Genomic DNA, 27,781 nt, shown 5'->3' with positions numbered 1-27,781 from the left:
CGACAGATGATGGTCCTCCTGGGACACATGGCATCAACGGTGCATGTGCTTCCCTTAGCACGACTCCACCTCAGGACACCTCAATGGACTCTGGCCGACCAGTGGTCACAGACCTCGAATCTTCTTTCTCATCCCATCTCTGTGACATCATCTCTTCAGCGATCTCTACAATGGTGGTTGAACTCCTCAAACCTTTCCAGGGGCCTTCTGTTGCATCTGCCCCCACATTCCATGATCATCACCACGGATGCCTCCCCTTATGCATGGGGAGCTCACCTGGGAGACCTACGCACCCAGGGTCTTTGGACCCCACAGGAGCGTCGACATCACATCAATTTTCTAGAACTACGAGCCATGTTCTATGCTCTCAAGGCCTTCCAGCACCTTCTTTGTCCTCAGGTTCTGCTCCTGTGCACGGACAACCAAGTCGCCATGTACTACATAAACAAACAGGGCGGCACAGGATCTCGCCTCCTTTGTCAGGAGGCTCTTCGTATCTGGACCTGGGCCACGGCCCGCAGTCTCTTCCTCAAGGCGGTCTACATCCAGGGCGAACAGAACTCCCTGGCCGACAATCTCAGCCGCGTCCTTCAACCTCACGAGTGGACTTTGGATCCTCCCACGCTCCACTCCATCTTTGCTCGCTGGGGCACTCCGCAGATGGACCTATTCGCAGCTCCTCACAACCATCAGCTGCCCCAGTTCTGCTCCAGACTCTTCTCTCCTCATCGTCTGGCCCCGGATGCATTCCTTCTCGACTGGACGGATCGGTTCCTCTATGCCTTTCCTCCTCTACCTCTGATGTTGCGGACTTTATCCAAACTCCGCAGGGACGGAGCCACCATGATCCTCATAGCTCCCCGGTGGCCTCGTCAACACTGGTTCTCCCTTCTACTTCAACTCAGCTCCAGGGAGCCCATTCCTCTGCCTGTGTTTCCTACTCTACTTACACAGCAACATCAGTCTCTACTACATCCCAATCTGTCTTCCCTCCACCTGACAGCTTGGTTTCTCTCGGGCTGACCTCTTCAGGAAATCTGTCTCAGCCTGTCCGTCTCATTTTGGACGCCTCCAGGAAACCGGCCACCCTCCAATGTTACCATCAGAAGTGGACCAGGTTCTCCTCTTGGTGCCTCCGCCATCATCACAATCCCACCTCCTTAGCGGTGGAAACTGTTCTGGACTACTTACTCTCCCTGTCCAACGCAGGCCTCAAGTCTACCTCAATCAGAGTCCATCTCAGTGCCATCACGGCATTTCATGAGCCTGTCCTAGGAAAACCTCTCACGGCTCACCCTCTGGTTTCCCGATTCATGAGGGGCCTCTTCAACATCAAACCACCTCTGAAGCCTCCTCCGGTCGTCTGGGACCTGAATGTGGTTTTGTCTGCCCTCATGAAACCTCCCTTTGAGCCACTTGCCACAACTTCGCTCAAATTTCTGACATGGAAGGTTCTTTTCCTCATTGCCATCACCTCTGCCAGGAGGGTTAGTGAGCTTCATGCACTGGTTGCCGATCCACCGTTCACTATTTTTCACCATGACAAGGTGGTTCTGCGCACCCATCCAAAATTCCTTCCAAAGGTGGTCTCAGCTTTTCACCTCAACCAGTCCATTGTTTTGCCTGTGTTCCCGGAGAACAGGCATTGCACAGTCTTGACTGCAAGCGTGCCCTGGCTTACTATCTCGATCGTACAAGGGCTCACCGCTTGTCCCCTCAGCTCTTCCTGACCTTCGACCCGAATCGTTTGGGTCGACCGGTCTCTAAACGGACGCTATCCAACTGGCTTGCAGCTTGCATCGCGTTCTGTTACGCTCGGGCCGGTCTGTCACTAGACGGTGCTGTCACGGCCCACAGGGTAAGAGCTATGGCCGCTTCTGTTGCTTTCCTCCGTTCCACACCCATTGAGGAAATCTGCAAGGCGGCCACCTGGTCCTCAGTTCACACATTCACTACTCACTACTGTCTGGATGCTTTCTCCAGACGGGATGGGCACTTCGGCCAATCTGTACTTCAGAATTTATTTTCCTAATGGCCAACCATCCCTCCTCCCTCTTTGTTAGCTTGGAGGTCACCCATGCGTAAAGAATATGCTGCCTGCTTGTCCTGGGATAAAGCACAGTTACTTACCGTAACAGGTGTTATCCAGGGACAGCAGGCAGATATTCTTACGTCCCACCCTCCTCCCCGGGTTGGCTTCTTAGCTGGCTTATACTAACTGGGGACCACGCACTCCTCCGTCGGGCGGGAAGGCACTCGCGCACGCGCGGTGCGGCCAACTAGAACTTTCTAGTAAAAAGGTCCGTACCGTGGGCTCCGTCGGTGACGTCACCCATGCGTAAAGAATATCTGCCTGCTGTCCCTGGATAACACCTGTTACGGTAAGTAACTGTGCTATTTGGAATGTCTATGAGGAAAAAGAATCAGATATTTTCTTTTAATAACAAACTTTTATTGATCAAGACTGGAGTTGCCATTCAACATATTATTAATAATTGGAAAGACCACAGTAGACTTAATTTTAATTATGTCATGTATATAAAATGGAAAGATCTTTAGTGGTAAATTCTGGAACTTATAAAAATTTTATTAAAATTTGAGAGCCATTAACTTTCTTTTGTAATGATTAAACACCATTTTTATGTTGAATATACACCACTTATTCTAGGGAGGGGGGAGGGTTTATATCGTAGGGTATATTTATCTATAAGTACTAATGGGGTTTGAGAGAGGGGGGAAGGTTGCTTATATGATTACAAAATATATTGGTAAGATTTTCAAGTGGTGTGTTAATTGTTGTTTTGAGATGTGTACACTTGATGAAAGTTTGAAAATGAATAAAGATTAAAAAAAAAAAAGAATCAAAAAAAGCATTGTTAAATTTGTCTTAAATCAAATGCTAGTCAGTTTAATGGAAAGTCTGTATAGAACTGGAAAGAATAAATAACCATTCCTATTAGTTAGTTCCATACTGCTCATAATGTATTAAATTTAATCACTCTGTCACCTTGTCTCCTTCGTGACTTTGTACAGTGCTGCACATGTCTGGTAGTGCTCTAAAAATAATTAATAGTAGTAGAAAATAACCCTAACTTATTAATACTTTCATCATAAGGGAGCCAGCTATATCTGCACTTTTTCTCTCTTTCTTGAAATATAGTAACCAGAAATGCATACAGTAATCAAGGTACAGTCATACCATAAATCTAATCTAAAATGAAATTGGTGGTCTGCTTTTCCTTATAGCAGTGCAACTGAAGACAAGAGGACAACAAAATCCTAACATTAACAACAGTCAGTCACACCAAAATGTATTTAACAATATAAAGCACAATATATAATCAACAAAGATACATGAAAACACAAAACAGGGGAGAGACATTTTCCCAGTTTAATTTTCTTTCTTCAGTGACAAGCAAGCATAATATTCTCACATATGGATGATGTCATCCATAGAACCTGGTACAGATACTACCAAGTGCCATACTGCGTGTTTTTTGCCGGTGCCTTTCCACCTGACATTGACTTGCGGGACCATCAGTTCTTCATTTTCCACAGAGTTGAGAAGGCATGTCTTCAGTTTTCTTTTCAGCACGCCAAATTTTACCTTCTCTTTTTGTGCCTTCCCATACTTATTTTTCAGTATTTCCTCATATTTTCTTTTTTCTATCATGTTCCAGAATTTTATCCGACTTTGGGTTCATTTTTGTCAATTTTTGTTTTTGGCCTTTGGACCACTTCGAGCCTTTTTTTCCTCATGGGAGTATCGATTACTTCTGGCATCCTAGTTACTCAACCTATCCGGACCATGTAGCCCTTTAATTTAGTGATAGCCGTTTTCCCCTCCATATCAAAGAGGGTACTGAGTGGCTTTAAGAAAAATGGACCATTTCAGGCTCTGACCCACATAATTGATGTGTCCACCATCTGGGTTCTGAACACTGAGATGTTTGCTGTGTCCTTTGTCTCCGTATGCAAAAGAGGTTGCTGAAAGCCCAAAAACTTTAGTTCAAAAAGCATGACGGGGGACTCGTATTCTGACACCCAGCCTCCTATGACTCAGGCATCTACATTGACATTTAGTGAATCAACACCACATCCAGAACATCAGGCATCAAGCTCCTTACAGAGACAGGACTCTACTTCATTTATTCCTCATGTGTTAAGGGATGCAACATGTAAGAAAGCTAAAAAGCACAAATATTCTTCCCTTTCTAGGCATGGCATTGCATCCTCCCAAGCGTCCAATGCATTTGAGGACTGTTCTCTTTGCATCCTGCTAATGTCTCCTCATAGGCATGCCTTGACATCAAGGTCTCCCACGCCCCAACACCTGGTACAGCAGACTTCTTCTATGCCAGTGTCTTTTCAGGTACTGGCACCATCTCTCCAGGAGGAGATCCGAGCTATGCTCAAACAACTTTCAGGGCTACTGCAGACACAGTCTTCACAGGCATTAATGGTTTCCATGCCTGCCTCAGCCCAGCCTGAGGATACATCAAAGTGTTGATCAAGGATGAGGCTACGCATCCCTTCTCAATATCAATTATCAGGATTGGCACGGACCCACTCAAAATGTGCATCGTCATTGCTGTTATCCCCTGATCAGACCATTGACCTACACTTCAACGCACCTTGACACATTGTCAGTGCTCCTCTCAACACACATTCCCTGATTCACCTAGTCGGGAGTACTTTGAGGAATCTGACTCCAAATATCTCCAACCATTCAGAGAAGGATTTGCCAGAATACTCAGCAGAAGAATCCATTGGTATACCTTCTGATCCTTCTCTTCCTACCCAGTGTCACAAGTCTCTGCTAGAGAGTGTATCTTTTACTGGTTTTGTGAGGCAAATAGGCCAGGCTTTGCCCATCAGAATAGAAATAGAATAGGAACCTCGCTCTGAACTTTTTTAAACTCCTTGACTTTGAGGCATCACCAAATGAATGCATTAAGATACCTTTGCATAAGAATCCCTGCTCGTTAACATTAATTGTGTGGTTTCTTTCACCAACCAGATAAATGCTTTTTCTCCATCTTGGCTGCCGTATCCTCTGTCATTAAAGTGTCTAGAAAATCTTCCACTCAGTACTGTTATTGCTTCAAATGGATGAGATTTTCTTCCTGGTGTGTATTGCATTCTCTGGAATCTGTCACATATCCACTAATGTCCATACTAGACTACCTTCTCCACCAGACTAACTCTGGTCTAAAAACCAATTTGGTTTAGATGCTATCAGTGAATTTCACTCTCCTTGGACAACATATTTCTGTATATCCCTTGGTAGCCTGGTTCCACAGGCCTATTCCACAGAAAATCACCTATCAAACTTCCACTTGTTGCTTGGGCTCTTAACATGGACTATCTGTTGTTATGAAATCTTTCTTTGAGCTGCTTACATCATGCTCTCTCAAACTTCTTACATGGAAAGTCATTTTCCTCATTGCCCTCACCTCTAGCACACTGTGTGAATGAACTTCAAGCTCTGGTGTCAGATCCTCCCTACACAAGATTCTACCATTCTTCAAACTCATTCAAAATTCCTGTTCAAAGTTGACTCAGAATTCAACCTCAACCAGTCCATAGTTCTGTCTGTTTTCTTTCCAAAGCCACATACCCAGCTGCCTTTATTTGATCCATCCTTTTCTATCTTGGATTTTTTTTCATATACTCTTTACAACAGTATATTCTAAAGTTCTTTGAAGATAACCTTATTCCAAACCATATTTTATCTCATGATCTAATTTAGAGCATTCTGTTTTTATCCCCCATTCATTTCCCCATTTCCTAATCCATGTAAAGCTCTTGACCCCCTGTACCATCATTTCATCCATGCACTGATACTTTGGATGTCAGTCAACCTTTGGCATCCTATGTGTTTAACTGGTAGCATTTCTGAGACTATTTTCCTGAAGGTTCTGGATTTAAGTATCCCTACTTGGAAGGCTATATTTTGACCTCCAGAACATCCTTCATTCATCTTCTGATATCCTTCATACTCACATGTACCACCCAGCTGGTTCTCCCCAGCTCTTTCTAAAATCCTATTTAGGTGATGGCATGAAGTCCATTACCTTCTTACCAGGCAGGCAAGTTACAGCTACCTGCTCCCCAGCTATCTAGAGTTATTAGCATGCACTATTACCATTAATTGACATTACTTTACCACAGGTCCCATTTTATTTATTGGGACATAATCACATATGTTATTGATAACTATGTTAGCTCGTACTATAAAGAACCAATAATGCTAAAAATTATAACTTTAGTGAAGTACTTTACAAATACACACTGAAAATATGCTATTGGAAAGTGAAGTTTCCTGCTTTCTCTGTTAGTAGTTAAGGAAGAGTACCCCAAAAATCACCAGAAGAGCCAAGACACAAGTTTTTGTTCTATCTATGTGCTTAACTAGTTTCAGTTTAAGCTTCTGTTTTTTCAAACACTGGCTATAAGAAGGAACTGAATTTTATGAGGCTGAAATAATAAGAATGGCACATCTTCATTAAGCTTTTTTCATCATAGATCATTGTTTTTTTGTTTTGTATAGGCCATGAAGAATCTATCAAACCAACTGTCTGGTTCTAAATGTTGCATTTTCCATTGCCAATAATTATAAGGTGTATTTGGGTTGGGGTTTTTTGTTGTTGTTTTTTTTTTGCATATGTAGGGAATGCAATATATTTACTTTGAAATGTATATCAGTGTCTTACATGAAATCACCATCCCACAGGTCTTCATGGAAGTTCTGGAAAATTAACAGGTTCTACATCCAGCCTCAATAAACTCTCTGTGCAGAGCTCAGGGAGTCGCAGGTCTCAGTCATCATCACTGCTGGATATGGGAAACATGTCTGCCTCAGACCTTGATGTGGCTGATAGAACAAAATTTGATAAGGTAAAATAAAATTCATCAAAGTATTACAGTAGTTCACATTTGTAATGGCCTTAAACCATAGATAGCTAAGTGTACAAGCTGATAAACATTTTGGTTTTAAATGTGAATCTGCTTAAGGCATACTTATGCCTGTAGTCTTCTGCTTCCTCCTCCTTTTTCCCTGCTGTTCTCCAGACTCTTGCAACCTCTCCTGTTTCAAGTAATAAGGTAAACACAACTGTGAGGAATACAGCTCCTTCGATATCATGGGATGTATCCCATCAGGTCCTATAGCTTTATTTACTTTCAACTGAGCAAGTACTTTGAATATTACCTCCTCAGCAAATGGTAATATGCTTACACTCCATTCTTTTATGTCCCAGCCTATGGTCTATCACTCTCTCTTAGCATCAACATTGAATTGAAATATTTATAATATTTGCTTTCATATGATTCTCCTTTTTCACCAGGCCCATTCCTCTTTTTCTACATTTTGATCTTATTTTCCAGTTAGACTTCCTCTCTTCCCTTATATATTTGAATCAAGTTTTATTCTCTGCTTATACTGATTGGGCAATATACTCCTCTCTCTGAGCTTTTGTCTATCTAACTGCCTTTCTTGCTTTTTATTTCATCTAGTATTTCACCTGATTGCCTTCTTTTGGGTATATTTCATAAATGCTATTATTTTTGCTCTCATTTCTTTGCTGAACTGAGAATCATTTAATTATATTTCTCTTACTACTAATATGCCTGACACACAAAAATTTGCTGCCATTTAGACACTTCTTTAATTGTGTGTACCTCTTTTGTATGTCTTAGATCAGTTATCCATTTTATTAAAGAGATCTTCTAAAATCTGCTACCCTTGTTCTAGTATCATTCATCATTTATTAAAATTTACTAAATCTGCCTTTGTCTGAAAAGCAGATCAATGTGGGGTACAATAAAATGTATATGTTGATTATGATTGAACTCCTTATTTTCTATTTTAGTTCAGTAATAGTTTCATGCCATCTCATCATAAGAGAGCACCTTAACTAGCTGCTTGAGAAGAACTTCTTGTATTCAAGACATTGAAAATGAAGGATAGAATAGTTCAATATCTTGAAATCGGTGATTACAGTATCGTATGTTTAACCAAGGGTAAATATGATTTCTTTTTTTTGAAGTGAGCAGAGAAGGGAGTGCAATAGATATGGCTTATTTGGATTTCAGTAAAGCCTTTGACAATAGATTTGTGGACAAGTTAGCCAGCCTGAAAGTTAAAGGAAATTTGTATAAATGGAATAAGAAGCTAGTTGAGCAATATGACTCAAAAGAGGTAGTTGATAGGGTCTGCTTTGTTGAAGGGAAATGTCCAATGGGGTGCTAATGCTGGCCCTTGTCTTCTTGAAAGTTCTATAGATGATTTCAGGGAAGGACTAGAAAATAAAGCATGCCCATTTGCAGATAATTGAGTAAACCTGACAGAAAATGGGTAAATAAGCAAAAATAAAAAAACCCTACGATCATTCATCAAAAGATAAATTTGAAGTAGAGCTGTAAAGGATTTTTATGTATTTCTCAATCTGTATATCCGGATAAAGTCATAACAGAAGTGATATACAGTTAAGATCTATACTGTCATAGTAGTACTGTAAATCTTATGACTTTATCAGAATATACAGATTTAGAAATACATAAAAGTCCTTTACAGCTCTACTTCAAACACAATACAAAGACATTTCCCAAAGCTAACATAATTCAGTCAGTAAATTGAAAATAAAATGTTGGGGTCTTTTTTACGTTTGTTGTCTAGACATTTATTTTTTCAGCAAGTTGGTTCCTGCTTTTCTTTTTTGCTTTTGCTTTCCTGTGTTCCACAAATTCTACTTCAACCAGCTGCTATCCATTTGTCTCTTCTCTTTCTTGTCCTTTTCTCACTGCAACTTCCGCTGAGATATTGAGCTTTCTGTTTACCTTGTTCCTCCCTTTTTTTTTTTTTTGTTTCTACCTTGGTCCACTCAAATTTCACCTTCTTTCTCCCTTCTCTTCTTTACTTTTCAGCTGCCTATCAAATTTCCATCTTCATTTATCTACCCTTCATTCCCTTCCATCTTCAGTCTACTCCCCATTACTTTATTTATCCTAGGACAAGCAGGCAGCATATTCTCTACATGTGGGTGACATCATCCATGGAGCCCTGTCGCAGACAGCTTTTCAAGCAAACTTGATTGAAGATCTTAAAGTTTGCTAGTGCTGCACCGCGCATGCGCATGTACCTTCCCACTCAGCTAGGGGGCGCATCTCCTCAGCGTGGCCTCAGTTCTTAGTTTTCCGTGGAGCCAGAAAGCCCTGTCTCTCTTCTCTGCGTTTGATCCTAAGTGCCTTCTTGTACCGCGGCTTCGTTTGTTGTTTTTCTTCGATCAGTCGCCTGGCCGCTTGGCCTCGTGCGGCTGCGGCCATTTTTTCTACCTAAGTCCCGGCCTGTTACCGGGTTTAAGAAGTGATCTCGATTACCGGCCCGCACTGTTGGTGTATCCTCTGTTTGGGGTTTGACCACCCTACCGACTCCTGCCTGCGTTGTGCCACTCTCCAGCCTCGGGCTCTTCGACAGCGGTGGGCCAAGATTGCTGAGATCTTCGGGGGCATGGATCAGCCGGCTGACAAGACCTCGACCCCGGTTTTGACCTCGGTCTTGGCCTCGACCTTGGTCTCGACCTCGAAGGCCTCAGCTCTGTGCAAGTCCCCCTTGGCTGCAAAGGCCTCGGCGGCCCCGGCTGCTAAGACCTCGGCCTCGGTAAGTCTCTTCTTCCTCAGGTTCAGCTCAGCTACCGAAGAAGCCTTCCACAGAATCTCTGGCATCCCAGGCAATAAGTACAGTCCTGCCAGCCTCTATGAGACCTCCTCCAAAGCGTGCCTCCAAGCTCCGGGAATACTCTACCTCGAGGTCGCCCTCGTTGGAGCGCACTGCTGCACCTGTCTGCCCACATCTATTGGTCTCGTGCCGATGTTCGAGGACATGCTCAAGGCTATCTTGACCATGCAGAACTCCTCTGTTTTGGCCCAGATTGCCCCGGCCTCGACTTCGCTCCTTGTAAACCTGCCTGAGCGTCGCACCGAGGGGCCCCGAGACAAGCAGCGTTGCTCTCGCCGATTGTCCTCAAGTGATTCTTCACCTGCTCTCTCGAGGCAGGCTTCTCCGCCTGCCCGTCATCGATCGGGGCACCGTTCCAAGCGTGCCTTGCCGTCGAAGCGGCGGTCGGCTAAATGACCTAGAGACTTCCCTCCCTGGCGCCGCGCACCTTGAGGCCCATCTAGGCTGTCTTCTGTGCCTCTTCAGTCCTCGAGTCGAGGCAGGTCAAGGACCCCCCTCCTTGCAGCCACGTCGGAAGGTCTCTTCCTTCCTGAACTCACCGAGGGTTGCCCCCTGGGTTTCCGTTCCTCGGACCCCTTCCAGGCAGGCTAAACGCAAGCATTTGTCGACGCCTCCCTTGTCTCTTAGCAGAGCTTCCTCGGCGTCCCTGCTTTTTGACACTGATGTGCTGGCGCAGTATTCGAGGGAGGCCTCTCCCTCTTTCTCTGCTGCCCTGAAGTCCAGGTCCTCTTCACCCCTGGAAGGGCACTCTTCTGCTAAGACTTCATCCTTCACCAGATTCGTGGTGGACATGGGTAAGGCCCTTCAGCTGGACCTCCAGTCTAAGTCCAGATATACCAGGGAGTATTTGGAGGAGATGGAACTCCCTCATCCTTCGAGGGAATCCCTACGTCTCCCCTTGAATCCAGTCTTGAAGCAGACTTTCTTCCAGAATTTGGAGACACCGTATGCTATTCCTGCTATACCGTCCAAGATGGAATCCCGCTATCGGACAGTCCCGTGCAATGGGTTTGAAAAGGCTCAGTCCTTGGTTGTGGAGTCTTCCCTTAAGAAATCTAACCCCTCCAAGGTCTATGCAGCTGTTCCGCCGGGCAGGGAGGGCCATACTATGGACAAGTTTGTCCGGCGCCTATACCAGAATTCGATGATGGCCAACTGGGTCCTGAATTACAATTTCAATGTCACTTCCTATCTCAAGCACTACATCAAATCTATGCCGTCTTTCCAGGATGATTTGGCTGCCCACCGCTGGTCGGACTTCCACCGGCTTCAGGATTCGCTGTCACAGATTCGCCTGTATATGCTCCAGGCTATTTATGATGCTTTTGAATTATCCTCAAGGGTCATAGCCTTTGCTGTTGCCATGTGTCGTCTGGCCTGGCTATGCATCGTTGACATGGACCCGAATCTGCAGCACCGCCTAGCGAATCTCCCGTGCTTGGGCAACGAGCTCTTCGATGACTCCATCGAGATGGCCACTAAATGCCCAAGGTAAAACCTACTCCTCCTAAGGTGTACAAGTTACCACCCCGGCGCTATCCATAGAAGTCTACGCCGGCTTTTTCCCGCCTGCTGCCCAGGCGTCAACAGCAGCAGCGGGCCCCCCAGAAGCCTCGGGCTCCTGTGCCATCCTTTTGACTATCATGGTGTGAGCATGCCGCCCCCTCTCGTCACTGAGCCTTTTCCTCTACCCATCGGAGGCTGTCTCAACTTTTTTTGTCCCCAGTGGGAACTGATTACATCGGACAACTGGGTCCTCTCCGTCATCCGGGAGGGATACTCCCTTCAGTTCCTGGCGGCGCCTCTGGACCAATGTTCCCTCTAAGGATTGATGAGGTGTGTGCAAAAAAAAAAATATGCGTGAGCGACAAATTACATACTCCACAAATTTATGAGCAGGCGCGGAGGACGCATTTTTAAACAAATGTAGTTTATCCTTGTACTCCTTATGTATTTTTAATCATCTATGGATATGTTTGTATGTTTATTGTTCAAATGGTTTTATTTATTTCCCCAAATTTATTTTTGTTATACGCATTGAAAATATTTGATATTGCGTTTAAATCAAAATCTCAATAAACTTGAAACTTGAAACGAGTGCCCGTGAGATTGTGGGAGGGTTAAATACTCAAAACTTAGAAGAATAACAATTTACTTAAAGTTTTGCTTTGCCAGTTTTCTGGTATCTTTACATACAGTGACGTACCTAGCATATGTAACACCTGGGGCCCATCATTTTTTGGCATCCCCCCCCCATCTGTACGAAAAACATGATTTTTAGTAACAAGCCACGTCACACATGAGTACCTAGGAAAAGGCAGCATCTTACATATTGCAGTGAGCAGTATATCAATACACCCATTGTAAAACTAAACAAGCCAGACCAGCACAGATCAATCCTACACCGTCAATCCTAACAGAAAACCATGTCTTTCGAACACACAGAACACAGAAAACACCTTTGCCTAGTATGGAATATGTCATCACAAACTAACCTCTCCCCCCTTTTACAAAACTGTAGTGTGAATTTTAGCTACGAAGGTAACAGCGCTGACGCTCATAGAATTCTGAGCATCAGAGCTGCTACCACCACGGCTGGCGCTAAAAAACGCTCCACGGTTTTGTAAAAGGGGGGATAAAATAGAAATACACAGTTTCAACGCTCTAACTCAGAGATGCCCAAACTTTTTGGGCTTGCGAGCTACTTTAAAATGACCAAGTCAAAATGATCTACCAACAATAAAATTAAAAAACACAAAGCACACTATACGCTGAGAAAATGTTAATTATCATTCCTATTCTGGGTTGTTTTCAAAGAGGACAAAGCAGATGACTCTATGCATTGTCACCTCAGTAACAACCATACAAAAATAGACAAATATACCCCCCTTCCTTTTTATTAAACCACAATAGCAGTTTTTAGCGCAGGGAACTGCGCTAAATGCCCAGCGCTGCTCTCGACGCTCATAGGCTCCCTGCGCTAAAAAACACTATTGCGGTTTAGTAAAAGGGGGCCATAGTGCAAAATATAGACAGCATATATAAATTCTGCCACATTTTGATGACTAAATTTAAAATAAAATCATTTTTTCTACCTTGTCTGGTGATTTCATGAGTCTCTGGTTGCACTTTCTTCTTCTGACTGTGCATCCAATCTTTCTTCCCTACTTTCAGCCTGTATGCTTCCTCTCCTCCAGACCTCATTCCCTCCCCTAACTTTTTCTTCCTCTCTCCTTGCCCTTTCTTTCTTTTTTTTTTCCTCTTGATGTCCCCTTTCTTTTTTTCTGTTTCCCTTCTGTCTCCCTGCCTACCCCCTTTCTTGCTCCCTACCCTCCACAAAGCCACTGCTGCCACCATCGGGGGAAACAGGCCCCAAAGCCACCGCCGCAACCATCGGGGGAAACAGGCCCCAAAACCACCTCCGCAACCATCGGGGGGGAAACAGGCTCCAAAGCCACCGCCGCGGCTGCTCCAAGCTCTTTCTGCTTCCCCCGACGTCAATTCTGCCATTGGAGAGGAAGATCCGCCCAGCAAGGCAGCGATTGGCTGGCCCGAACTTCCTCTCCGACTGCAGCCTTAGGGGATGTGCACAGCCGGGGCGGACCGCCCCCCCCCTCCTCCTTGATAGCCACTGAAGACGTGGCAGCGGCTCCTCTCACGAAGTCCGATGCAGTCGGGGATCTTGAGAGGAGCCGCCGCTGCATCTTTCAACTTTGGAAAATACAGGCCGCTGCAGCTGCTTCCTCTCACCTCCCTCGAGTGAGCGACAGGGGAAAGCGTATGAGCGACACCACTGAAAATAGTGAGCGATCGCTCATGCGCTCACCTTAGAGGGAACACTGCATCTGGACCTGCCTCCAAGAGAGTGTCCTTCCAACAGGTCGCAACTTCCCCTTCTTCTTGAAGAGGCTCAAGCCCTCCTTCGCCTTCGGGCGGTGGAGGAGGTCCCTTTGCGTTAACAGGGCACCGGGTTTTATTCCCGGTACTTTCTAGTCCCCAAGAAGACTGGGGACCTTCATCCTATCCTGGACCTCAGGGCGTTGAACAAATTCCTGGTCAGGGAGAAGTTCCGCATGCTCTCTCTTCCCACGTTGTATCCCCTGATGGACAAGGGGGACTGGTTATTCTCACTGGATCTCAAAGAGGTCTACACTCACATCCTGATTCATCCGACCTCTCGCAGATTTCTTCGATTTCAAGTGGAAGACCTCAATCTACAGTATCGAGTCCTCCTGTTCGGCCTTACGTCTTCCCCAAGGGTCTTTATGAAGTGCCTCGCGTTGTGGTGGCGGCCCTGCGGACGCAAGGTCTTCAAGTGTTCCCGTACCTCGACGACTGACTCATCAAAGTACCATCCAGGCCGGAGGTTACTGCAGCGACCCAACGGACTATTACGTTCCTTCAGCGTCTGGGCTTCAAGGTCAACTTCCCCAAGTCCCAATTGTGTCCCTCTCAGTCTCTACAGTTCATAGGTGCGGTGCTGAACACGGTTCGCCTCCGCTCTTTTCTGCCTCAGCCTTGTCTGGACGCCCTCGTTCACCTATGCCAGAGAGTCTTCCTTCAGTCGACGGTTTCGGCCAAGCATATGATGATTCTGCTGAGGCACATGGCCTCCACCGTTCATGTGACTCCTTTTGCCAGACTTCACCTCTGAGTTCCTCAGTGGACCCTGGCGTCCCAGTGGAGACAGATTCGGGATCCCGCCTCTCAACACATTGCGGTGACTCCCTCCTTGAAGCGGTCGCTCCGCTGGTGAATGCTCTCTTCCAATCTTTCCAGAGATTTTCTCTTTCGGGCGCCCCTGCCGCAGAAGGTCCTAACAATGGACTCCTCCATGTATGCCTGGGGGCTCACCTTGACAGTCTCCGTACTCAGGGTCTTTGGTCCAGCGTCGACCGTCGCTGCTCTATCAACCTACTGGAGCTTCGGGCGATTTTCAATTCTTTGGTAGCCTTTCAACATTTGCTTCAGGATCGCGTGGTCCTGGTGCGAACGGACAACCAGATGGCGATGTATTATGTAAACAAGCAGGGGGGTACAGGACCCTGTCTCTTTGCCGGGAAGCTCTTCGGCTCTGAGAGTGTCCCTGCATGCAAGTTCAACCTAGGATTTCCTGGGAAAACTTCAATTATTGCTTCAGGAGCCCAGGTTTAAGCCCGCCCGAAGCCCACCCATAACACACCTCCCAATACTCCCCTTGGAGCTCTGGACACACAGCAGCTTAAAAATGTTGCTGAATGTCCAAAAAGTTTGTTTTGATTTTCGGCACTTGGACGTCCCTGCTATTAGGATGTCCAAGTGCCAATATAGGCAGGTTTTTGGACTTTTAAAGTTTTGATTATGTCCCTCTTAGTCTAGCAAGTTTTCAGCTTTTTTGTAAGCTATTTTTCCTACGATATGAAAAAAACTGGGAATTCGCTGGACTAAGTGTATATTAATGATATGAATGAATATGAATATTTATAGAACTATATTAACAAGAAATAAATTCTATATGTATGATTATATAAATATGTTATGCTACAGAATTTTAGAGTTATTATGTTCATAATTTTTTTTTACAGATCTTTGAACAAGTTTTAAGTGAACTGGAGCCCCTTTGTCTGGCAGAGCAAGATTTCATAAGCAAATTTTTCAAGCTGCCTCAACATCAAAATTTACCTGGAACCACAACGGTATGTCTCAACTTCCTGTTCCATAAAGCTATGCTATCATATTCTATGAATAGCAAAGCTTGAATCTTTTTCCAATGTTTGGGTTGCCCTACCATTAATTGGGCACACAGTAACTGCTGGCGCCAATGAGTTTACCACAGAGCAATGATAAAATGATTTATAATCATCTGAACAAAGGAAAAAAAAATGAATGGACATGTTCTATAAATTATTTAATCATTAGTTCTGTTGTGGCTTTGTAAGATAGATAATAAGGATTAGATCTTTTATAGACACATAATGGGTTTACATCATATTTTGAATGTGTTTTCTCAGCACTGGGTATGCAGTTAGAATTGTTTTTTCTATTACATTACGAAAAGTATGAAGAAAGTACAGTATATATTTCATATTGTCCCCATTCTTTCATCTCTCACCGTTTTTTCTCATTCTCAGATAATGCTATCTGTCTTCAGGGTATGTCAGTCCATTCAAGCATGCCTTTCTCCTAACTTTTATTTTTCTGAGTGAGCACAGCAGATTTCCAGTGTTGGCATATTATGGACATTTACAATAAAGTCCTTTTAAGGAACATCGTCACTCCACAGAGTTTCTTTTGCTTTCCATAAGTAACTATGCTCTAAGGAGTTAAGTTAGCAGTTAATCTGAGAGAGCCAAATCATTGGTTTTATTTTGCTAAAACACCAAGGTAACTCTTACAGGTTGACACACTGGAAATGGATGGTGGAATTTCATCCCGACCACACACTCCTGGTGGACAGCTATCAATATCATCAGAGTATGTACTTCTCTTGTAAACCATTACCATGTTCATCCTCAGGCTTGAAAGGTTATAGCAGTTTTTTTGTAGTTGATAAAATACAATTGGTACTAGGTATGGTATCCACATTAATCCAGTCTTATATCCATTACTTCTAGCTGACTTTAATTTAGATTTATAATGAATAATAAATTGTTGAGACATTTATTAGAGGATCAACAATTTGTCAAAGACTAGAAACAAAAATTGTTCTTTTTTTTTTTCATTTCTTTGTTTATCAATTTTCAGATAAAGATAAGCATACAATACTTGAATACAGATTAGGAAATAATAAACGCCACATGATTATGTGGTGCTAAAATTCACCAAATATAAGAAATAATATTAATTATTTAGTCCACAACTTGTATAACCCAAGAAAGGAAAAAAGTTTTCAAAGAATTATATAACTGAGGACAGCATTGGAAGACAATGTCGACAGCCAGTTTGTTTTAAATTGTGGATAGAGTTATCATTCCTATCATTACTTCCCCCCCCCCCTTTTTCTTTAGCCACAATAAAATCCAACAATTGCTTTGGTTCAAAAAAGAGAAAACTTTTCCCTCCAGTGATACACAAAATTTTGCAGGAAATTTTAATATAAAGGATGCACCCAATGCTTGAACTCTTGACCTATATGCCAAACAGTCCTTTCTTCTTTTCTGTTTCACTTGAAATATATCAGGAAACAAACGTACTAATGAACCGAGAAAATGTTCATTCATATGTCTGAAATAAGTCTGAAGAATTAAATCTCTATCAAATTCCAAAGCAAACATCACTATGAGAGTAGTTCTCTCAGTAATTATTTCCAATGCAATTTTTAGAAAATTAGATTCATCTCACCACCATCTGCCCCAACTATTTCAGTAGGAGTAGAATTAGCTAATTTATTCCTCATGGAGATAAATTAAGCTCTCAGCTTTGGTGGTAAATTCTCATTTGGAAATAATAAAATCTCTTTCGGATATCTTCATACCATTTCAACTGGTAACACAATTGGAGATTTAGGAAAATCTAACATTCTCAAATTATTTTTCCTCTGTTTTCCATAGATTCTAACTTTTTCTGAATATAAGATCTTTCTTTAATAATTTCCACTTGTAAGGTCTGTTTTTCATGTCTTTTTATACTCTCACCTTGTTCTCGTAGCACTTCACCCTGGGTGTTTATCAAGGAATTGATAGAGCCACAATCATTTTGTAACTCTGTCACTGCTTTTCTGAAATTGGAGTCCTTGACTTAGATAGCCCTCCACAATTTGTTAATATTGACAATAGCAGGCTTTACCATGTTCTTTCAGTGGAAGAAATCTCTCCAGCCTTCACGTGGAGTGCTGATGCCAGGGCTCCAGTGGGGTCCCCCTCAATCATCGGTTTCCCTCATGCTGCTCCTTCATGGTTAGACAGCTTCCTTTCCCCTTGGGAGGATGTGCCACTTCTATCTCCACGGAACTTTCCCTTCCATGTTGAAGAGGAGCCTGCTTCTGATTCAGGCTCAGTGAGACCCGTTCAGAACTAAGGTTTGCCGTTGAGTTTGGCTTCCCTCCCGAGGTCGACATTGCCTCTGTCACTTGCTGCATCTGCATTTCTTCGATGGTAGGTTGAACTAGATGCCTTGAGTTCCCAGCTACTGGAGAACCAGGCCGGGTACTTCCCTTCCGCTTCCCCATCGCAGAAAAATCAACCAAGAAGAAAAAGAAAGAGGTAAACTTTGGCAAGTATTCAGAGTCTAATCAAAAGGAGAGCTCTGCGCTATGCATCTGTCCTCGACACCATCATGGATCCTCAGTCAGGCTTTGCAATCGAAAAAGAGTTATATAGGTGATTGGTGTTCAGACTTCAAATGAAGAAAAAAAGAGGAAACAATAATTGTTCCTTCACACCAGTGTTAATTTTATCTTTTCTTGAAACTGGAGCTTTATGCATGAATGCCGTCTCAGTTTATACTTATCACGAGAAGTTTTCCTCAGGCTTTCCATTTTATGCTTTTCCACAAATAGAATGTTGTGAAGAGTTGCATAAGAGAAATTTGTGTTTGTCTGTCTGTAGGCACAATAATGCTTTACAGAAGGGACAGAATTCACCAAAATTGCTCTTGCAGGGAGTAAATATAAATGCCATTTAACAAGCTGGGTAGCCAAAACTATCAGACCAATATTTTGAGACTTCCAGGAAACCCCCCCAACACAAGCATACAAGGAAAATAACTGATGCCCTACCCCCCTTACACAGTTGCACTTTTTACATACACATGCACACAATACTGACCTTACATGCAGGCATACCTCTCTAACATACTCCACACACATAACATATCACAATTTATCAACACCCTCTGCACATGTCATGCATACCTGCCCCCAGCATACCTACACAAAGATGTATAGTCCCCACTCACACACACCCTGCCTATGCACCCCACTTCCTATCTTCCACTCAAATGCATCCCTACCACACCTACAACTTTTAGAAATCTTCAGTAGATTGGAAAATTTATTCTTAAAGGCATGCCTGCATGCTTTTTTCTACTCATTTAAACACATCAGCAATCTATATCTGATTTCTGAAACATTCCAGGAAACTCCTATTTTGTCAATATTCGTGCCTCCTATTATTTTTTAACAGTTGCCTCTTTACAAAGCTCTGTATAACCATTCCTTAACAGGCAGTGAGAATCTTCCAGCCTCGGGCATCTCTCCCGCTGCAGGGTGAGGGTGTTGTTTGTGGTGGGAGAGAGTGGGCATCTCTCCTGCTGCTGGGGGTGGAGGGGTGGGGTTCGGATTGGAGGGATGGATGGAGGGTCAGCGGGGGTTCGGCTGTGCGGTGGGGGCGGGTGCTGCACAAGGAATGGGAGGGAGGGAAGGAAGAATGGAAGCTGGGCTTGCAGTTGGCGGGCCAGCTTAAAAAACCCAAACAGGCCGGATATGGCCCGCGGGCCATAGTTTGCCCATGTCTGATGTAGCCCTATATCTTTTTTTAGGGCTGAACATTTAACACAGTAATAATGCGATTAGCATATTAATTGTTTAATGCCATTAAATTTTTTTCACAAGATTAACGCAGACCTTGATGCTTGAAGCTCTTACATCAGAGGTAAAAAATACTGTGGTGGGAGTGATTTTTTTTTCTTTCTAGTGATTCTCAGCACAAAATAATGCAAATTATATGCATGCTATTGTGCAGAGAATCACTGATAAAAAGGAGGAGGAAGTGTACCTGGCATTTGCTCAGAAGAACAAGCGTTAGGCACAGCTCCACCCCAATCCCTTCCATCAATAAAAAACATGCCCGCTGTTGCAGCTCTCTTTGCTGGCTGAGCTGATAGTGGCAGGGGAATCCTTGATCAGCTGAGCTAACAGGACTCCCCGAAGCCACTAGTTCTGACGGCTCATCTGATCAGAAATTCCACTGGCACGATCAGATCATCCAGCATGGAGAGCCCGCTGATTCCTCCCTCTCTCCCTGAGCCCTCTGGATAACCCCACCCTTCCATTCTCAGCCCCCGAGGCCCCCCATTGGGCCAAGCCCACCCACAACCCTACTGACAACCCCTCCACCTTTGAAGAGGTGGGCCTATTAGATAAGATTGTATCTCCAGACAGTTTAAATATTTCCCAGTTTCTAGAATCTTCTAAGGATGTGATTACAAAACGAGCAATCTTGTTGGTAACATTTAAATCAGAAATTGAAAAACAACTTGTACTTAAATTGTACTTTGTGAATAAACAAGCTTTGTTTTGTGGACAACAATTAATGATTTTCCCTGATGTGTCCAGACAGACACAATAATGTAACCCTAATTAAATAGTAGCCAATAATAACCAAAATATGACAACACTAAAGAATTGGCTAACACACCTTGTTCTTGGAACAAAAAAGTCTAAAGGAGTGAAACAGATCTGTGAATTTGTAAATGATGGACATCAGTATGAGCCCTTGATAGATCAATGAAAACCTCTGGCTCAGGCAATATATCAAAAGGTGACCAGCACCAGACCGTAGTCTAAATGAGAATAGCCTCATACATCATGTAGTCCATACAAAATTGATAAATGTGTAAATCCAATAGCACTCCCAAAACAAACACAATAGACTTTTGCACCAAGGAGAAGGGGTTGAAAGGCTAAATATATACATACATACCCTGAAGAACCACCCAATAAACAAAGACCCTCCTAATAAATATAGAAATAAATAAATAAGAGAATAAATAAATTATGCTATAAAAATAGTAAACCATACAGTAGACAAAAACAGTACCTGTGTATAAAGTGCAAGTGATGAAAGGTAAATACTTAATAAATAATAAAAGAAATGCAAAGTGCGCAGTGCTTATTAGTAATTCATAAAATACAAATATATATATCTATCTAAATGAAGTATGACAAAACAGACAGACACAACATAGGAGAAAGCAGTTCTTACAGCTTAAACCTAAAGTTGTAGCTGTTGGATCTACTTTTATTTTTTTAAATTCCCTTGCAAATGTATCGTTAACTTTAAAGCTGATAAATTTGTTTTTGTAGATCCGTCACAACTGGAGAATTTTTTGATTGATAAGGTTTCACTGAAATTTACAGATACTAATGTAATTGTTGAAGAAGTTTAAGGACATATAGGATTTGATCATTTGGCTTGCAAAGGATGATTATATATTGTTTTTCTATATAAATTTTTACTTTCTGTATTGAGCAGTCTCCCTTAATGTGGACTTGGAACAAGTTTTATTTTGATATTATTTTTTGTGGGGTTTTTTTTTTTCCTTTTGCTTTTCCTGATTTTTGTTATTAATGTAACAAATATTAGTAAAATATAAATAAAAAAAGAAGAGGTGGGCCTGCCAACAGGACAGAGTGAGCATCCTTCCTGCCAGGTCTTCTAAAAAAGGTACAGGGAGGGTTGGGAGGCTGTTTGACCAGGTGAGGAGGGCGCCTGGACTATAACAGAAGGGAGTGGGCATCCCTCCTGTCTTTTTTTTTTTTTTTTTAAAGTACAGGGGAGGGGGGTGTCAGCATGATGGAGGTCTGGTCACGGACTAGAGGTCTGGTCAAGGCATTGGTGGGACGCTGGCTGGCTCCCGAGGAATAGCTGTCTGTGGGAGGGGGGTCTATTTTTTGTTTTTTTGCCCCAGTTTTTGAGCATGTGTTGTGTGAGCACAATATTTGAACCCCAAAAAGTCCTGGCTCAGTTGCAAAGGACTTCTTTGGTTTTATTTTATATGGGCTCAGCTGTTGTGCTTGTGTTGTTTGCTTGTATAACACACAGACAACAGCTACTGCTCTAGCAATCCTCTTGAATTATAAATGGTGAATTTGTTGGGGGGAGAGAGGGGAAGAGGAGAAGGACATCCCGCCTACAGGCCTGGTCCTGGAGCTGCCCTGCTTGACCCCCCCCCCCTAATGTCCTGGAAGGAAGAGATGCAGGATGAGAGGGTATTTGGGAAGTGGAAGGCAGAGATGGTGGACCTAGGGGTGGTGGAGAGGGAGGGAAGGAGGAGCAAAGGAGAGACGCTAGATGGGAGGGTATTTGGGAAGAAAAAGGGAGAGATGGTGGATTTGGGGTAGTGGGAGGGAGGGAAAGAGGAGTAAGAAAGGAGAGATGCTGGATGGGAAGGGCAGTTAGGAAGAGAAAGGAAAAGATGGTGGACCCAGGGATGGAGGGGAGGAAGAGAGCAATACTGGATGGAAGAGCTTTGGTGGGTGGGGAAATTGGGGAGGGACCAGAAGGAGAGGAATTTGGGGGTCCCCTTAATTTCTGCCCTAGGCCCTAGCAGGTCTAACATCAGCCCTGCTTAATAGTCCTGCTCCCCCTCTATTTTGGAACTACTGGCCTCCTTCCCCCCAGAGTGCTGCTAGTGCTGTTGCTGGTGCCACTGCCCCCAGTGAGCTGCTGGTGCCGTTGCCCACATCCTTCCGGCAAGATGCTGGTGCCGCTGCCCCCATCCCTCCCAGCGATCTGCTATTGCCGTATGAACTATGTTGAGAGCACAGAGAAGCAGAATCAGAGTCAAGAAATATGAAGATTAGAAAGAAAATCACAAGACAACAAAGGTAAGATAAATGATTTTTAGTTTAATTGAAATATGTCAATTTTGAGAATTTATATCTGCTATCTCTATATTATGCTTTACAAAGGATGCTTTTTAATCACAATCGCACAATTAAAAATTTTAATTGTGTTTAATTGTGCAGTTAAAAATTTTAATCAGTGTACAGCCCTAATCTTTTTTGCGGATATGGCAACTGAAATTGCACAGTATTCAAGGTGCAGCCTCACCATGGAGTTATACAAGGGCATTATGACATTTTCATCTTTGGTTTTCATTCCCTGCCTGATATCCCTAACATTCTATTTGCTTTCTTTGCCACTTCTGCAACTGAGCTGAGGGTTTCAACATATCCTCAACGATGACACCTAGATCCTTTTCCTGTGCAGTGGCTCCTAATATGGAACCATGCATCATATAGCTATAGTTTGCTTCCTCTTTCCTACATGCATCACTTTGCACTTACTCATATTAAATCTAATCTAATCTAATCCTTAGGTTTGTATACCGCATCGGTCATCTGCCATTTTGATGCCTAGTTTTGCAAAGTCCTCTTGTATTTTCAATCCTCTTGTGATTTAACAACTTTGAGAAACTTTGTCATCAGCACTTGTGGGCCTGGCTCATATCTGTAGACACAAAATTGATAAGGCATATGATCCCACTCATCTCACTAAGAGTAGATTTTCCTTTTGCAACTTTACAATGAACTTAGCTGCTGAGGAGACTATTACAAATGTTCAACTTTCCACCAGGTTCTGAACTATGAGAAAGCATTTCTATCCAGTTGCTGTCAGATGACATCATTTAGGTGCCTTATTGATCTTTGTGTCTATGGGAAATGCATGTTACAAGTAAGCAACATTGCTTTATGCTCCTGGGAGAGAATTAATGGTAGGTTATAGACATTCTCTTAGTTCTGTTTTGTACTATCATATAAACAGTAAAAATTGTAAATACGCTTTCTGTCTCTTTTTCTGTCTGTTCCAGTTGAGAGGTTTTAATTTTCTTTTTTCTTTTTGGCAAGTTTCTGTGATTTTTAACTGTAGGTATATAAGATTACTAGTGTTTAAATCCGTTAGATTAACGGTTGCTAGAATAGATGTGTAGACTTAGCAGTTTAAAAAATGTACTGAAAACTTACCGTGCGAGCTTTAATATCCTTTGTACGGTTGATTTCCAGGCTTTAAATAGTTTTATGAATTTTAAGTTTATATGTTTTAATTATTTGTTGTTGGATGCTGCGGGCCTCAAAAATTGTTTGCTTTTCCATTTTTCCAGCAGACCCCTGTACCATTGGGGCATATAGGTGCAATTAAAAAGGCCAAAATGTCTCAGAAATCTCATCTCATGAGATCCTTCTCTCCTGCAACAATCTCAATGGCACTATTTTCTTCCAAACTGCTATCCATACAAACATTTCTGTCTCTCTCCTTGGCCACTATCTGTCTGTCTGTCTTTTTTTTCTGTCTCTCTCTCTCTCTCTCTCTGTCCTTGACCGCTGTCTGTCTTTTTTTATTTTTTGTCTCTCTCCTTGACCGCTATCTGTCTCTTTCTTTTTTTTCTGTCTCTTTCTCTCCTTGGCCACTGTCTGTCTGTATTGCTTTATTTCTGTCTCTCTCCTTTGGCCACTAGCTGTCTGTTGGGATTTTTTTTTCTTTCTGTCTCTCTCCTTGGCCGCTGTCTGTTTTTTTTTCCTTTCTATTTCTCTCCCTGGCCCCCTGTCTTTCTGTGTTTCTCTTTATTTCTCTCTGTCTATCTCCCTGCCCCCTGCCTGCCTGTTTCTCATGCTCCTTCTCCAACCTACCTTTCTTTCTGTGTGTTTGCCTTTATTTCTGTCTATCTCCCTGCCCCCGCCTGCCTGTTTCTCGTGCTCCTTCTCCAACCTACCTGTCTTTCTGTGTGTTTGTCTTTATTTCTGTCTGTCTATCTCCCTGCCCCCTGCCTATCTGTTTATCGTGTCCCTTCTCCCACCTACCTTTTTCCATATTTTTTATCACGTTGTATAGAGTGAAAAGGGCAACCGGCGCACACAAACCGCTGCAAGCTGGAGGAAGTTTAGGGAAGCGCTGCAAGTGATGTAAATCGCCATGCGCACACTCGCCGCAAACCGCCAAGTGTGCAAGCGCCGCACGCGCCAAATGTGCGCACATGCCATATACTGTACTACCATGTCTCTGCCACGGAGCTATGGATCACGGAGGCAGGGATCATGGCGTTAGAAGTACACATGCATGCTTTAGGGTTTTATTATGATTGATTAGGCAACGTGCCTCTTAAAATGTGTGGCGCAGTGGTTAAAGCTATTGCCTCAGCACTCTGAGGTTGGGGATTCAACTCCACGCTGCTTCTTGTGACCTTGGGCAAGTCATTTAATCCCCCCATTGCCTCAGGTACATTAGAAAGATTGTGATCCCACTAGGATAGAAAGGAAAATGCTTGAGTACCTAAATAAATTCATGTTCACCGTTCTGACCTTCTAGGGAGAACGGTATAGAAAAGTGAATGAATAAATAAATAAATAAATGTCAGAACTACTGTACATTGGTGTTTTTTGTACAGTGGCTTGGTAAATAACTGCAAATAAAGACCTGTATGTTCCATCCAGTCTGCCCAACAATGCAGCCAGAGCTGCTTTCCCCGCCACTCTGTACAGATTACACTCTTCATGATTAAAGTCTGGGATCACAAATAGTGGAGTCAGCAATTCACCACCATGGCAACCACATATGTACACTTATATTTTATGCAATCTTGGAAAAGTAGTTTTATCATTTTGGTTGTAGCATATTTGCATTCATTTTTGATACCCAATTAAGTCAACAATCGAACAATGTTGCAAATTTCAACCTTAAGATTTCTTCTCCTTTCCCATTGAGATACAGAATACCTGTACTCATAGCATATGATATAAAATATGCATATTTTTGAGACAGACTATAGAAGCTGGCCTGGCACTGGCCTTGGATTTGCTATCTAAATACTGTTAAATTTTGTTTTTTATGCCATTCTCTTCTTATATAGGGATCTTCTGCTCGGCACTGATCTTAGATTTGCTGTGTAAGGACTGCTAAGGGATCCTCTGCATTTAATTGTGCATTTTTTAATTCAGCTATTGTTGTCTCTACTACCTTCTCCACTAGGAGGGCATTCCAGGCATCTACCAACTGCTTTATTAAAAAGTACTTCCCAATGTTACTCCTAAGTCTACCACCCTACAACTTCAATTCATGTGCTCTGGGTCTACCACTTTCGCATTTCTGGAAAATAATTTTTGTATATTAATACCTTTCAAATATTTAAACATCTGCCATAGCTCCCTTATTCCTCCTTTGTCTAAGGTATAGTTCAGGTCAAGTTTCTTCTCATACAGCTTTTGGCACAAACCCTGTGCCATTTTTGTTGCCTTCCTCTGAGCTACTTCAAGTCTTTTTACATCCTTAGTGAGAAACAGCTTCCAAAACCATTCATAATACTCCAAGGGGGACCTCACCAATGACCTGTCCAGGGGCATTAACACCTCCTTTCTTCTGCTTGTTATGCCTCTCTGCAGCCTAGCATCCTTCTGGTTACAACTATCTACCTTTCACATTAAAGATCTCAAGGCAATGAAGCAGACACTGTGACACCGAAGTCTCTCTCCTAAGATGTGCTTATTAGTATCTTGTTCCCTATCTCTTACATCGTGTGTGGATTTCTGTGCCCCAAGTGCATCATTCTGCACTTCTTTGAATTAAATTTTAACTGCCAGACCTTAAATCATTCTCATTTTTGTAGCTCACTTCTCATGTTGTCCACTCTCTTTGGGGTATTTGCTCTGTTGCAATTTCATCTACAAAATGCAAACTTTTCCTTCTAACACTTCAGCATTGTTGCTTATGAGCATATTAAATAGAATCAGCTTCAGTACCAATCCCTGAGGCACTCCACTACTCACTTTCCTTTCTTCTAAGTGGAATCCATTTACTACTACTCTCTCATCCGTCAGTCAACCAGTTTCAAATGCATTTCACCACTTTGGATACTAACTTCAGTCTGCTTAACTTATTCATAACTCTCCTTTAAGGAACTGTATCAAAGGATTTGCTGAAATCGAAGTAGATTACATTCTACATGTTCTTGATCCAATTGTCTGGTCATCTAGTCAAAGAAAGAAATCAGATTCATATGACATGATTTTCCTTCAATAAATCACATTCTCTCAAATTTTGTGACTGATTGGATTCTAGAAAATTCAAAATCTTTTTCTTCAGCTGGGTCTCCATTAGTCAACCAACCACTAGTGAGGCTTTCTGAACTGTACTCTCCCACTTCTTCTCTCTCCATTTTTGTGAAGAGGGACCACATATACACATCTCCAATCCTATGGAACCTCTCCCATCACCAAGGATCTATTAAATAAATCTATGAGGACCTGCCAGGATCCTCTTAATATGTTAGATTCTTGAAGATGTGAGAGGTTCTGCTTGATTGGAGATAAGTAAAATCAATGAGTTTTTCTGACAGCATAGGCCATCACTGCTCCTGCATTCTTGTTTGGTGTATGTGCATCATCCACCTCATCTTCTCATATCCTGTACACTGGTTGCTTCCACCTTTACTGTTTTCTCCTTTCTCATAGTGCAGGCCAGTCTAGCCTTTTCTTTTTGCCATTTTTTCCTTAAGGTGGGCCACTTACCTCCTACTTATATGGATGGTCTGCAGCTTCCTGTTCTATGACAGACCACCTTGCATTTGTTTGTTCCCACCTGGCAGCATTGGAGGCTTGCTATTTTCTTCACTATCAGAATAGCATTCCAATCTACACACTAGAATTGATTTAAATTGTTCACATATTTCCTAGATGACAACTCTGGTAAAGGGAGCAAGACAGTCTACTGACCATTTAAACGTGTAAAATAGATGACATAATGTTATTGAACATATTTTCTTATTATTAATTATGCTATCAATGCCTTTTTTTACATTAGGAAAGATATGATCCGTCAGATGATGACAAAACTATTTCGCTGTATCGATGCGGAGCTGAATAATTTAATAGCCTTGGGTGACAAAATTGACAGTTTCAACTCCCTATACATGCTGGTTAAAATGAGTCACCATGTATTGACAGCCGAAAATGCAGATCCTGCTTCCTTCCTCAGCACCACACTGGGAAATGTTCTGGTGACAGTGAAAAGGAATTTTGACACATGCATTGTAAGTTTATATTTGCATAATTAAATGCAGGCAAACACTGGAAGTAGTGGCAGGCTGTAGAGTTAAGGTGTCTGGTTTGGGGGATTTTATTTTAGCAAGCTGTGAAACTTGGCAGGAGCTGTGGATAGCATCGATTTTATGGAGCTTGACAGTATTTGTGTCCACACAAAGGTGTCTGCAGTTTTTGGATGTTACTGCTGTAATAAAGAATGCACATTTTTATCTTGGGATCACAACCTACTGTTTAGAACTCTGTCCCTTAACTATTTGCTGTTATTATACACACGATACAGCTGTGTATAGCAAGCACAGTTTTCCAGT

At 42.7% G+C, this 27,781-nt stretch overlaps 1 protein-coding gene across 9 annotated transcripts in view; it reads left to right on the top strand.

Annotated features, from left to right (window-relative positions):
• The window catches only part of EXOC1 (exocyst complex component 1), a 119,851-nt gene that overhangs the window by 69,080 nt on the left and 22,990 nt on the right, over nt 1-27,781 (top strand). For all 9 annotated transcript variants that reach the window (XM_033944889.1, XM_033944880.1, XM_033944869.1 and 6 more), the window contains 4 exons: nt 6,737-6,900; nt 15,304-15,414; nt 16,116-16,192; nt 27,232-27,460. In XM_033944889.1, coding sequence (XP_033800780.1) covers nt 6,737-6,900; nt 15,304-15,414; nt 16,116-16,192; nt 27,232-27,460 — 581 coding nt within the window. The remainder of the gene's footprint in view (nt 1-6,736; nt 6,901-15,303; nt 15,415-16,115; nt 16,193-27,231; nt 27,461-27,781) is intronic.

Source organism: Geotrypetes seraphini, chromosome 1 (assembly GCF_902459505.1).
Source record: "Geotrypetes seraphini chromosome 1, aGeoSer1.1, whole genome shotgun sequence".
Taxonomy (NCBI): domain Eukaryota; kingdom Metazoa; phylum Chordata; class Amphibia; order Gymnophiona; family Dermophiidae; genus Geotrypetes; species Geotrypetes seraphini.
Note: the sequence above shows the minus strand (reverse complement) of the source record. Positions and strands in the feature narration are given on the sequence as shown.